The following is a 14,319-nucleotide window of genomic DNA, read 5'->3' as shown; positions in this document are numbered from 1 at the left end:
TTAAAGGAATTTTCATACTGTTTTCCATAGCAACAGTACCAGTTTGCATTCTCACCAACAGTGCACAAGGGTTCCCTTTTCCCACATCCTCACCGATATTATTGTGTGTGTGTGTTTACTGTCCATTCTGAAAGGTGTGAGGTAATATCTCATTGTGGATTTGTTTTGCATCACCCTGATGATGAGTGATGTTGAGCATCTTTTCAAAATGTGTCAATAGGCCATCTGTATGTCTGCTTTGGAGAAATATCTATTCAGGCCCTCTGCTCATTTTTAATTGGATTGTTTGGATTTTTATGGTGTTCAGTTGCATGAGGGTTTTTTTAATGGATTTTGGATATTGACCCCTTATTGGATGTATTATTTAGAAATGTTATTTCCCTTCTCTTTTTGTTGATGTTTCCTTTGCTGTACAATTGTTTTAATTTGATTTAGTCCTATTTGTTTATTTTTGCTTTATTGCTCTTGCCTGAGGAAACAGATCCAAAAAATTATGGCTGAGACCAGTGTCCAGTGGTTTTCTTTCATGAGTCTTATGGTTTCGGGCCTTACTTTTAAGTCTTTAATCCATTCTGAGGTAAATTTTGTATATAGTGCAAGAAAGTGGTTCAGTTTCATTCTTTTGCATGCAGCTGTCCAGTTTTCCCAACACCATTTATTGAAGAGGCTCTTTTTTCCCCATTATATATTCTTGCCTCCTTTGTTATATATTAATTAACCATAAAGCTATGGATCTATTTCTGGGTTCTCTGTTCTCTTGATCTGTGTGTCAGCTTTTGTGCCAGTACCATATGGTTTTGATTACCTATACCTTTGTAGTATAGTTTGCAGTCAGGGAGTGTGATACCTCCAATTTTGTTATTTCCCAGGAAATAGGGAAAATCAAGCAATTTTGATGCAAATTTGATGCAAATCTGTATATCTTTTTGGGTAGTATGGACATTTTACCAATATTAATTTTTCTAATCCATTAGCATGGTATCTCTGTTTACTTGCGCCATCTTCAATTTTTTAAATCAACTTTACAGAGTTTTCAGAGTACACCTCTTATTAAATTTATTTTTAGGTATTATTTTTGATGAAATTGTAGATGGGATTGTTTTCTAAATATCTCTTTCTGAAAGATTGGTAGTGGTGTATAGAAACGCAGCATTTCTTTATGTTACTTTATGTTCATGTCATCTGCAGATAGTTCAGTTTTACTTATTTCTTTCAGTTTAGATGCTTTTTATTTCTTTTATTGTTGGATTTCAAGTACTGTGTTGAACGAAAGTCGCAAGAACAGACATTCTCTCATTCCTGAACTTAGAGGAATAGTTTTCAGCTTTTTACTGCTAGTGTGATGTTTGCTGTTGGTTTGTTATACATGGCCGTTATTATGTTGAGGTGTGTTCACTTCTATATCCACTTTTCATTGAGAGTTTTTATCATAAATAAATGTTGAATTTTGTCAAGCTCTTCTTCTGCAAGTACTGAGATGATCACATGAGTTTTATCCTTCATTTTGATAATGTGGCATAACACATTGGTTTGGTTTGTGGATACCAAACTATCCTTTCATCCCTGGAATAAATCCCACATGATCATGGCATATGATCCTTTAAATGTATCATTGAATTCAGTTTGCTAATATTTGTTAAGGATTTTTCCATCTATGTTCATTAGAAATTTTATCTAATTTGGGTATCAGGGTCTTGTACAATGGGTTAGGAAGTGTTCTTTCCTCTTCAATTTTTGGAATAGTTTCAGAAGTATAGATATTAGGTATTAATAACTCTTCTTTAAATATTTGGTAGCATTCCCTTGCCATCTGGTTCTGGACTTTTGTTGTGAGATATTTTTATTACTGATTCCATTTTATTACTAGTAATTGTTCAGATTTTCTGTGTCTTCCTGATTCAGTCTTGGAAAATTGTATGCTTCTAGGAGTATATCCGTTTCTTCTAGATTGTCCAATTTGCTGGTGTATAATTATTTGTAGTAGTATTTTATAATCCTTTGTATTTTTATGGTTTCAGTTGTAATTTCTCTTTCATTTTTGTTTTTATTTATTTGAGCCCTCTTTTGATGAGCCTCACTAAGAGTTTATCAGTTTTGTTTATCTTTTCAAAGAATCATGTCTTAGTTTCATTTATCTTTTTTATTTTTTTTACCCTATTTCATTAATTTTAGTTTTGATCTTTATTTTATTTTATTTTTTTAATTTTTATTTATTTATGATAGTCACAGAGAGAGAAAGAGAGAGGCAGAGACACAGGCAGAGGGAGAAGCAGGCTCCATGCACCGGGAGCCCGACGTGGGACTCGATCCCGGGTCTCCAGGATCGCGCCCTGGGCCAAAGGCAGGCACCAAACCGCTGCGCCACCCAGGGATCCCTGATCTTTTTTTTAAAAGATCATATTCATTTATTCATGATAGACAGAGAGAGGTAGAGACACAGGCAGAGGGAGAAGCAGGCCCCATGCAGGGAACCTGATGCGGGACTCGATCCCAGGTCCCCAGGATCACACCCTGGCCCAAAGGCGCCGCTAAGCCGCTGAGCCACCCGAGCTGCCCTAATTTTAGCTTTGATCTCTATTATTTACTTACTTCTACTGTCTTTTACCTTCATTTATTCTTTTTCTAGTTCCTTTAGGTGTAAAGTTAGACTTTTATTTAGATTTTTTCTTGTTTCTTGAGTTAGGTCTCCATTACTATAAACTTCGTTCTGACAGCAATTTTTGCTACATCTCATGTATTTTGGAATGTTGTGTTTTCATTTTTATTAGTCACAAAGTATTTTTTGATTTCCTCCTTGAGTTCTTTGACCCATTGGTGGTTTAGTAGCATGTTGTTTAGCCTCCCATGTGTTTGTGGTTTTTCCCAGTTTTTTTTCTTATTATTGATTTCTCATTTTATGTCACAGTTGTTTGAAAAGATGCTTGATATGATTTCAGTCTTCCAGATTTATTGAAATTTGTTCTGTGGCCTAACATGTGATCTGTCCTGAAGAATGTTCCATGTGCACTTAAAAAGAATGTGTATTCTCCTGTTTTTAGATGGAATGTTCTGTATGTATCTATTAAGTCCATCTGGTCTAATGTGTCATTTAAGGCCACTGTTTTATTGATTGTCTGGATGACGTATCATCCACTGATGCATGTGGGGTGTTAAAAATCCCATAGTATTATTATATTATTACCCATTTCTCCCTTTAGGTAGGTTAATATTGCTTTACATGTTTAGGTTCTCCCATGTTGGGCACATAGATATTGTTATATGTTCTTGTTGGGTTGACCTCTTTATCATTATGTAATCTTTATCTCTTTTTCAGTCTGTTTTAAAGTCTTCTTTCTCTTACAAGTACTGCTTCCCCAGCTTTTATTTTCATTTCCATTTATGTAGAATCTCTTTTTCCTTCCCTTCACATTCAGTCTAGGTGTGTCCTTAGGTCTGAAATGCGTCTTCTATAGGCAGCAAATGCATCAGTCTTGTTTTCCTGTTTGTTTGTTTGTTTTTTTCTTTCTAAATCTATTCAGCTACTGTATGTCTTTTGATTGGAGTATTTAGTTGATTTACATTTAAAATATTTTTTTATGTTTGTATTTTAATTGCAGTTAACATACACTGTTTTATTAGTTTCAGGTGTGCAATATACTGATCCAGCACTTCCATACATGGCCCTGTGCTCATCACAGGTGCACTCCTTAATCTACATCACCTATTTAACCCATCCCCCCACTCACCTCCCCTCTGGTAACCATCAGTTTTCTAGAATTAAGAATCTGGTTTTTGAAATTGTCTAACTTTTTCTTCCACTTTGAGCATTTGTTTTGTTTCTTAAATTCCACATATGAATGAAATCATGGTGTTTTTCTTTCTCTAACTCACTTATTTTGTTTGTTATGATACTCTGTAGTTCCATCCAAGTCTTTGCAAATGGAAAGATTTCACTCTTTTGTAGGCTGAATAGTATCTATATTCTCATACATACGTGTGTGTGTGTGTGTGTGCACACATGCACACCCCACCTCTTCTTCATCCATTCATCAATCAGTGGACAGTTGGGCTGCTTCCATAGTTTGGTTCTTATAAATAATGCTGCAGTAAGCATAGGAGTGCATGTATGTATCTCTTTGAATTACTGTTTTTGTGTTCTTTGGGCAAATACCCAGTAGTGCAATTGCCGGATTGTAGGCTAGTTCTATTTTTAATTTTTTGAGGAGCCTCCATACTGTCTTCCACAGTGGCTACACTGATTTGCATTCCCACCAGCAGTATAAGAGGGTTCCCTTTTCTCACATCCTCCCCAAATAACACCTATTGTTTCTTGTTACTGATTTAAGCCATTCTGATAGGCATGAGATGATATTTCATTGTAGTTTTGTGGGGGTTTTTTTGTTTTTTTTTTTAAGATTTTATTTTTTATTTATTCATGAGAGACACAGAGCGAGAGAGAGAGGCAGAGACACAGGCAGAGGGAGAAGCAGGCCCCATGCAGGGAGCCTGACTTGGGACTCGATCCCCGGTCTCCAGGATCATGCCCTGGGCTGCAGGCGGCGCTAAACCGCTGCGCCACCGGGGCTGCCCTCATTGTCGTTTTGATTTGTATTTCCCTGATACTGATGTTGAGCATCTTTTCATGTCTCTTTTAGCCATCTATATATTTTCTTAGGAGAAATTTATCCCCGTGTCTTCTGCCCATTTTTAAATTGGATTATTTGGGTTTTGGGTATTGAGGTTGATAAGTTATTTCTGTATTTGGGATGTTAACACTTTATTGAGTGTGTCATTTGCAAATATTTTCTCCCATTCTGTAGGTTGCCTTTAGTTTTGTTGATTGTTTCCTTTGTTGTGCGGAAGCTTTTTATTTTGATGTAGTCCTAATAATTAATTTGGTTTTATCCCTTGCTTCAGGAGATATATCTAGAAAAATGTTGCTATGGCCTATGTCAGAGAGGTTACTGCTTCTGTTTTCTTCTAGGATTTTTGTGGTTTCAGGTCTCACATTTAAGTCTTTTAATCCACTTAAAATTTTAATCCACTTTTAATTTTTGTGTTTAGTGTAGGAAAGTGGTCCAGTTTTTTTCTTTCACACATCACTGTCCAGTTCTCCTAACACCATTTGTTGACTGTCTTTTTTACATTGGTTATTTCCTGCTTTCTGAAGATTTATTGACTGTATAGTTGTGGGTTTATTTATGGGTTTTCTATTCTATTCATTTGTGTATCTTTTTTCATGCCAGAACCATACTGTCTTGATGATTACAGCTTTGTAATACAGCTTGAAGTCTAGAATTCTGATGCTCCAGCTTTGGTTTTCGTTTTCAACATTACTTTGGCTATTCAGGGTGTTTTCTGGTTCCACCGCATTAATAATAGAAAAGACAAGAACCTTGTGATCTTTTCAATAGATGCAGAAAGGCATTTGACAAAATACAGTATCCTTCCTTTATAAAAACTCTCCACAGTGTATGTATAGAGGGAATATACCTCAATATTATAAAGGCCATGTACTAAAAACCCACAGTAAATGGCATCCTCAATGGGGAAAAACTGACAGCTTTTCCCTAAGGTCAGGAACACAACAGGAATGTCCACTCTCACCACTGTTGTTCAACACAGTACTGGAAGTCCTAGCCTTAGCCGTCACATAACAAAAGGAAATAAAAGGCATCCAAATCGGCAGAAAATAAGTCAAACTTTCACTCTTTTCAGGCAACACGATACTCTATGAAGAAAACTCGAAAAACTCCACCGAAAAATTACCAGAACTGATACAGGAATTCTGCAAGGGTGCAGGATATAAAATCAATGCACAGAAGTCAGTTGCATTTCTATTCATTGACAGTGAGGCAGAAGAAAGGGAAATCAAGGAATTGATCTCATTTACAATTGTGCCAGAAACTGTAAGATACCTAGGAATAAACCTAACAAAAGAAGTAAAAGATCTGTACTCTGAAAACTTAGAACACTTATGAAGGAAATTGAGGAAGACACAAAGAAATGGAAAAACATGCCATGCTCATGGATTTAAAAAAACAAATATTGTTAAAATCTCTAAACTATACAAAGCAATCTACATTCATTTCAGTCCCTATTAAAATACCATCAACATTTTTCACAGAACTGGAAAAAACAATCCTAAAATTTATATGGACTGTTGTGTTTTCATTCTCATTTGTTTCCTTGTACTTTTTAATTTCTTCTTTGATTTCTGTTGACCCATTTATTGTTTAGTAGCAGGCTATTTAACCTCTGTATATCTGGTCTTTCCAGATTTTTTTCTTGTGGCTGACTTTTAGTTTCATAGAGTTGTGCTCAGCAAATATGTATGGTATGATTTCCATCTTCTTGAATTTGTTGAGGTTTATTTTGTGGGCTAATATGTGATCTGTTCTAGAGAATGTTCCATGTGCACTTGAAAAAAATGTATATTCTATTGTTTTAGGTTGGAATGTTCTGAATATATTTGTTCAATCCATCTGTTCCAGTGTGTCATTAAAAGCCATTTTTTCCTTGTTGAGATGATCTGTCCATTGACATAAATGGGGTGTTAAAGTTTCCTACTATTATTATTATCAGTTCCTTTATGTTTGTTACTGTTATGTAGTTGGGTGTTCCTCTGTTGGACGCATAAATATTTACAACTGTTATATCTTCTTGTTGGTTTGTTCTTTTATCATATAGTGTCCTTCTTTGTCTCTTGTTACAGCCTTTATTTTATTTTTTATTTTTTTAAACTTCCATTTATTCATGAGAGACCCAGAGAGAGAGAGAGGCAGAGACACAGGCAGAAGGAGAAAGTAGGCTCCATGCAGGGTGCCCGATGTGGGACTCAACCCCAGGTCTCCAGGACCTCGACCCGGGCCGAAGGCGGCACTAAACCGCTGAGCCACCCAGGCTGCCCTACAGTCTTTATTTTAAAATCAATTTTGCCCAGTATAAGTTTGCTACTAAAGCTTTCTTTTGACATCCATTTCTATGATGTTTCTCCATCCCCTCACTTTCAATCTTTAGGTATAAAATGAGTCTCTTTTAGACAGCATATAGATGGGTCTTGGTTTTTCACCAGTCACCCTCTGCCTTTTGATGGGAGCATTCTGTCCATTTACATTCAAAGTAATTATTGATAGATATGTATTTATTGTCATTTTATTACTTGTTTTGTGGTTGTTTTTTTTTCTTTTTTTTAATAATAAATTTATTTTTTATTGGTGTTCAATTTACCAACATACAGAATAACACCCAGTGCTCATCCCATCAAGTGCCCCCCTCAGTGCCCGTCACCTATTCACTCCCACCCTCCACCCTCTTCCCCTTCAATCACCCCTAGTTCGTTTCCCAGAGTTAGGAGTCTTTATGTTCTGTCTCCCTTTCTGATATTTCCCACACATTTCTTCTCCCTTCCCTTATATTCCCTTTCACTATTATTTATATTCCCTAAATGAATGAGAACATACAATGTTTGTCCTTCTCTGATTGACTTACTTCACTCAGCATAATACCTTCCAGTTCCATCTTTGTGGTTGTTTCTGAAGACTTTCTCTGACCCTTGTCTTTCTTTTGTGTTTTGCTCATTTTCTTTAGTTATATACTTGGATTTCTTTCTCTTTGTACTTTGACTTTTATCAGTGGTTTTTGATATATGGTTACCATTAGGTTTGTATATAACCTATTTTGCATAGAGCAGTGTATATTAAGTTGATGGTTGGTTAGGTTTGAACCCATTCTTTTTTTTTTATTTTTTTTTAAACTTTTATTTATTTATGATAGTCACAGAGAGAGAGAGAGAGAGAGAGAGAGAGAGGGCAGAGACACAGGCAGAGGGAGAAGCAGGCTCCATGCACCGGGAGCCTGACGTGGGAATCGATCCCGGGTCTCCAGGATCGCGCCCTGGGCCAAAGGCAGGCGCCAAACCGCTGCGCCACCCAGGGATCCCTGAACCCATTCTTTACTCTTTTCCTCCCCATGTTTTAGGTATATATTGTCATATTTTTACATCCTTTTATCTTGTGAATTTCTTGACTCCTCTTTTTCACAGCAATATTCATTTCTACAGCTTTTGTGTTTCCTGCCTTTATATTATCACTGGTCTCTCCTTTCCACTGAAAGAGTCCCCTTTAATATTTCTTGCAGGGCTGGTTTAGTGATCATGAATTCCTTTAGTTTTTTTTTGGGAAGCTCTCTATTCTGCATGAATGCCTCACTGGGTAGACTATTGTTGGCTGCAGATTTTTTCCCATTCAGCACTTTGAATGCCACTTTCTTCTTTCTTGAAAAGTTTCTACTGAAAAATTCCCTCCTAACCTTATGCGTGTTCCCTTGTACCTTACTGTCTTCTTTTGTCTTGCTGCCTTTTTGTTTTAATCACTACATTTTGCTACTTATAACATGTCTTGGTGGGGGAACTGTTTTTGTTGAATTGGATGGGGATTTTCTCTTCCTCCTGGATCTGAATATTTGTTTCCTTTCCCATATTTGGGAAGTGTTCAGCTATTATTTTGTCAAATAAATTCTCTTCCCCCTTTTCTCTGTCTTCTTCAAGGACTCCAGAAATGCTCGTGTTATTACTTTTAATGGAGTCACTGAGTTCCCTAAGTCTGTTCTCTTTTTACATAATTCTTCTTTTGTTCAACTTGATTACTTTCCATTACTCTGTGTTTCTCTGTCATTAATTTGTTCCTCTGCTTAATCCAGCCTGCTGTTCATTCTGTCAAGCATATTTCATTTATTATGTAATTTATTGAGCCCTTGATCTCTGCTATGTTGTTCCTAATCTCTGTTTTAAGGATCTCACTGATGTCCTCAACTCTTTTCTCAAATCCAGTGAGTATCGTTATGGTCATTGCTTTCAATTCTGTATCAGGCATGCTACTTATATTTGTTTCACTTAGATCATTGGCCATGGCCTTGTCTTGTTCTTTCATTTAGGTTAAATTTCTCTTCTCTTCATTTTGTCTGCCTCTCTTTATCTGTTTCTCTGTGTTAGGAAGGTCAGCTATGTCTTCACCTTTTAAAAGTAATGACTTTATGAAGAAGAGGTCCTAGAATGCAGTCTCCTCTGTTCACCTGAACCTGGCAGTTCAGAAGAGTATCCTGTATATGTTGTTTATATCCTGCTGTTGTGTCTGAGTGACTTTTACTTTCAGTGCAGTTGTCTGCGCTGACTCTGCTTGTTCTGGGCTCTGCTTGCTCACTGTGGTGTTAGTGGGACCCAGGCAGGTCAGCTCAGCAGGTGCATGCCCACCAGAGAACTTGGGGGCAGGGCGGTGGCATTAGCAAAATTTGTGCTGGGCCACTAGTTCTATGCCAGATTTGTAGAAGCACAATAGCAACTTGGGGCAGCCTACCAGCTTAGCTGGGTGCCCAAAGCTGTGTACAGTGCCCAGGGATGGCTGGGTATGGCCAAGGCTGGCAAGTGACAGTAGCTGGGGATATGCGGCAACTGAGTGGGATGCCTGGTGGCAGCTGTGAATCCACTAGAGATCAGTGAGGGATGCACAAGTTTTGCAAACTTTGTCCTGAGCCCAGGGCCAAGGCTAGCAGGCTTGGAGGGGTCAAGTCCTCAGGAGAACTTGTGGGCATGGCACACTGCTCGCAGGTTAGATACCAAGTGTCTGTGCAGGCCTACCTCCCACAGAGGGCCCTGTGTTCGCCTGGGGAGTAGGAGGAGGAAGATGCCACCTGCCAACTCCCTCATTCTCAGAGAAGTACCCCAACATGCTCTGAAATCTGTATGAACTGATCTGTTTCCCATTTGCCCCTGGTGTTGTGTAAACTGCTATCTCTATATTACCTGTCTGTTCAGCTGCTGTCTCCTTAAGGGCAGCAATGCAGCTATGCCTTGCCCTCCCAGGTAGACTGGTTCTACTGGGCTTGTCCCAGCTCAGCCCATTGCTGAATCAGCAGGTTTCTAAATCTCCAGGCTCCGAGCCACACTCCAAATTTACACAGTTCAGCTTCTCTGATTTTCAGTCACACTTTATAGGGATTAGTCTTCCCTGCTTGAGCTCCCTGGTATGAAGGCCCATTTCTTTGTCCTCTCCCTACATGGTCAGCCTCCTTCCACCTTTCTCGCCTTCCTAGCCTTTTACATTCAGCTACTACTATATTTTGTTGTGGAGCTGCTTCTGCCAGCCTTCGAATCCCTTTCTAGTTTATTGACTTGAATGTGTATGTGTATGATATTGATTATTGATAGGTATTTACTTACTGCCACAATTGTTTTCTGGTTGTTTTATAATTCTCTTGTGTTCCTTTCTTCTCTTGTTGTCTTATGATTTGGTGACTTTCTTTAGTATTATGTTTGGACTTCCTTCTCTTCATTTTTAAGTGTATGAGAGGTTTTTAGTTTGTGGTTATTCTGAGGTTCATGTATAACACCCTCTGTGTGTAACCATCTATTTTAAGTTGATGGTTTGGTTGCTTAAGTTTGAAAACATTCTAGAAGCAATGCATTTTTACACCCTCCCCATTTTTTATATTTATGTCATATTTTGTATTACTGTTTATCTCTTAGCTAATTATTGTAGATACAGTTGATTTTAGTACTGTTGCCTTTTAAACCAGCATACTAGCTTTATAAGTAGTTGACATACTACCTTTGGTATATGGTTGCCTATACCAGTGAGATTTTTTTTTCTTTTATAGTTTTCATATGCTATGGCTTCTCTTTCCATTTAAGGAAATGGTGATGATGAACTCCGTTAGTTTTGCTTGTCTGGAAAACTCTATCACTAAATTCTGAAGGATAATTTTGTTGAATAAAGTATTCTTAGCTAGCAGTTCCTTTCTTTCCATACTTTGAATATACTGTGCCACGCTATTCTGTCTTGCAAAGTTTTTGCTGAAACAAAATCTTAAGTCTTTTATGGGGTTCCCTTGTACATTAAGAAGTTTTTCCTTGATACTTTTAAGATTCTCCTTTTCCTGAGACAATTATGTGTATTGGTATGGGGCTCTGGGTTCAACTTATTTGGAACTCTGGACTTCACAGATGTGGGATGTCTATTTCTTACAGGGTGGCGTAAAATCCTTTTAAGTGTGGTATCTTCATAGGGCAGGGGGTCCCTTGTCCCTGCCTGCCTTTCTTCCAACTGTGCTCCATCAGTGGGATAGCCAATTAAGAACTGTTTCTTTGTTACAATCCTGTGGGATCTGGAAATGTAAGCCCCTTGGCCACCAGAGCCAAGGAATAAAGGAGTGTGTCCCTTGAGCAGCAGATGCAAAGGCCAGTGCATCAGATGGCTGCACAAGTGCTTTTCTGGGAGATACTGCTGACCTGGAGCAAGGCAGAGAGCATGAAGATGGTGCCCTCCAGCCTCTCTGTTCTCTTGGGAGTATTTCTGTCAGCCCCTAGATGTGTATTAAATTAGGTAGTTGCCACTCAGGCTGATGCTGCAAGATAAGCAAATAAGCCTCTTTCATAGAAAGTCTGGGTACTTTTCAGTTGGCTGCTTCTACAAAAGACCCTATGTTGGTAAATCTGCATGCATGAGCCCTTTGAGAACTGTTTTTCGGTTTGTTATATAGCCTTTTGTATCTGACGGAGCAAGCCCCTTTAGCTTTCAAAGCTAGATATCTGGGAAGCTCATCTCTCAGAGATGAGCTGATATGGTATACCATCTTAAAAAGACGGTATGCCAGATACAAGGCTCAAATCCTTCACTCCTTAGAGGGAAGAGTGGATTTGTGAATTCTCTCCTGATTCTGTATTGCTGTGCCCAGTTGGCAGGGAAGGGGGGTGTGGTGAGTTGTGTCTCAGCCTCTCCTACCCATTTCAATGTGCATTTTTTTCTCATTCACCCAATGTGTAGGAGTTACTAAGCCAGTTTCTGGATTTCTTTAGAAGAGAATTATTCCCTATATAGCTGTGGATTTGGTTTGTCTATGGGAAGAAGCGAGTTCAGGGGCCTCCTGTATTGCCATCTTGAAGTGGAACTTGCTAATGGAGATTGTAGATAATTACCAGAATGTTCCCCTATGCTTTGGGGCATAGCCCTGTGCCCTTTCTCAGCCCTGACCTAACACTCAGCTGCTTTGTGATTTTAGAAAAATAACTGCATGCTACCTGAGGATGTGAAGAATTTTTACCTGATGACCAATGGCTTCCACATGACATGGAGTGTGAAGCTGGATGGTGAGTCAGCCTTCTTGCTGTAAGGTAACATTTCCCTGGCTGAGAGTTTGGGTATAGGGATGGTTTTCTTGAGTTTTCCTAAGTGCAATGTCCAGATACCATCATTATTTCACCTATCACCCACACCTACCACCCACTATGCCAGAGTCTAGCTGGCACCTAACTGGAAGCTCAATGTAGAGGCTTCCTTTTGGAATAGGCTCCTAGAAAACATTAATCACTACACAAAATTCCTGTACCACCTCAAACTTAAAGCCTCTGATGACTCCACCTCAGAGTATTCTCCTCAGAGTGAGCTGAAAGGACAGCCACTGATGGTTGTCTTAAGAGGGGCAGCTTCCTTCATTCCCAGCATGGCACTGACCATAGGGCTATGACTCACATACTAGATCTTTAACTTCTCTCCCTCACATCTCCCCACCTCATTTCTAAAATTGTCATCTTTAGTATTAAAGTGTTTAGGACAGACATTCGTGTTGCAGATGTGGGAACTCATAACTTGGTAGGTTCAGAAATTGCTGGTACTGTGTACACATGAAAGGTGGTGCTGCGTGTTTGAGTGAAGACTCCTATAAAATTTCATAAGCCAGGAAACCCTGTTCTATCCATTGGAGTCCAGCTCATTCCTGCCACAGACTTCCCTGCCCACAGGAGACCTTTATTGCCTCTGTATTCCAACCACCTCCCCAGATCTACTTTGGTCCTCAGGAAGTACCTAGCACCTCCCCATACTGTCACAAAGAATTTGGCAATTTTTATTGCACAGCAGATCTGCAGAACTGACTTCTCCCCTTCATTTCCTCTGCCTTTTGCTCTGACTTCCTTTTTTTTTTTTTTTTTGGATGATAATTCCCAAAGCCTTTCTGTCTCTCTCTCTCTCACAGCTGACCTGAGGCACTTTATAGCTTATTACTAAGCATTTAACATGAACTTTTAGCTTGGAATTATTTCTTCCTCGGCCTAGAAACCATTTCTGTCACAAGAGCCCTTCTTTGAAGCATGACCAGGGCCTTTGGAGTCTGGAGTGAGAGAGAGAATGGACATGACCAGACCAAAGGTCAGACTTTCCCTTGTCCATATTGTGAAGACAGGCTAGCCCCTTCACAAGCGCCCCTCAGAGAAGAAATAAGTCACAAAGTTTTTATGAATGAATTCCGGTTCATTATTCTAATACCTCCTCTCATTTAATCCTTCCAATCCTAGTCTTCCTATGCTGTTCCCATTTCCATCCCCCTTTCTGTCCTTTCCTGGATAGCTACTTTAACAGCAGAGGCAGTTTCTGATGTTTACCTCTTTAATGGTCTGTTCTGCTTGGACTTCCCATAGTCTGTTTACTAGCTGTTTTAGTATTTTCAGGTTTTTTCAGCAGTCAGATTTCTAAGTCTTTGTATGCCATCCGGTGTCCAGCATCCTATATGACAAGGATTCTATATAATAAGATAAACAGTTGCCTATTCCTTATTTATACCCTAATGTCAGAAGACTAGAATCAGGCAAGAAGGCTGTCAAGTTCTCTGCGATGAGTAAGAAAAAAATAGAGGGGAAGCGATCTTCAATCATGAAAAGCTTACAAGAAGAGAAGAATGGGTCAGTTATATAATCAAAGCTGTTACTTCTTTGGGAATTATAAGCCTTCATGTAAGAGAAAGAGGGAGCAAAAACATTTTTAGGTCCTTTGCTCTTCAAAGAGGGTCCCTAGCCCTGATTTCTGTGTTCTTTTTGAGCATACCCTTTTTAAATTTTCAATACTCTACCCTAATGCATGCAGGAGGTCTCTTCACCTGTGACCATTGCTTAAAAAAGGTTGGCGCTCTGGGTCATATAGTGCATTGATCCTCTTCCTTCAACTTTCCATCAGATTTCTCAGCTCTGGGATCATACAATAGCTGGGCTTGAGTTATTCCAGCAAAAGACCTTCTGATGATCATGGTAATAAGGCTGTTTCTCTTTGCTAATGTTTCCGTAGAGCACACCATTCCATTGGGCAGCATGGCAATTAACAGCATCTCAAAACTGACTCAACTCAACCAGTCTTCCGTGTACTCACTCCCTAATGCACCAACTCTGGCAGACCTGGAGGATGATACACTTGAAGGTACCTGAAGGAACTTCTGGTCTGAGTTAGAAATTAGCCTCTTTGTTTCCCTTTTATAATGTTGAAAACCATAGGAAGACATTGTGGCATATAGTACCTTTCC

General features: G+C 38.9%; 1 protein-coding gene across 7 annotated transcripts in view; it reads left to right on the top strand.

Moving 5' to 3' along the window:
- The window catches only part of TPGS2 (tubulin polyglutamylase complex subunit 2), a 67,612-nt gene that overhangs the window by 40,428 nt on the left and 12,865 nt on the right, over positions 1–14,319 (top strand). For 6 of the 7 annotated variants that reach the window (XR_013381378.1, XM_077900579.1, XM_077900584.1 and 3 more), the window contains exons 3-4: positions 12,034–12,121; positions 14,088–14,216. Coding sequence is in view for 6 of the 7 variants with exons in the window: in XM_077900579.1 (XP_077756705.1) it covers positions 12,034–12,121; positions 14,088–14,216 (217 nt within the window). In the remaining variant the exon portion in view is untranslated. The remainder of the gene's footprint in view (positions 1–12,033; positions 12,122–14,087; positions 14,217–14,319) is intronic. The other variant, XM_077900581.1, reaches the window with a different exon arrangement.

The sequence above is a fragment of the Canis aureus genome, chromosome 6, assembly GCF_053574225.1.
Source record: "Canis aureus isolate CA01 chromosome 6, VMU_Caureus_v.1.0, whole genome shotgun sequence".
NCBI lineage: Eukaryota > Metazoa > Chordata > Mammalia > Carnivora > Canidae > Canis > Canis aureus.
The sequence above is the reverse complement of the archived record's forward strand: the minus strand, read 5'-3'. Positions and strand labels throughout refer to the sequence as shown.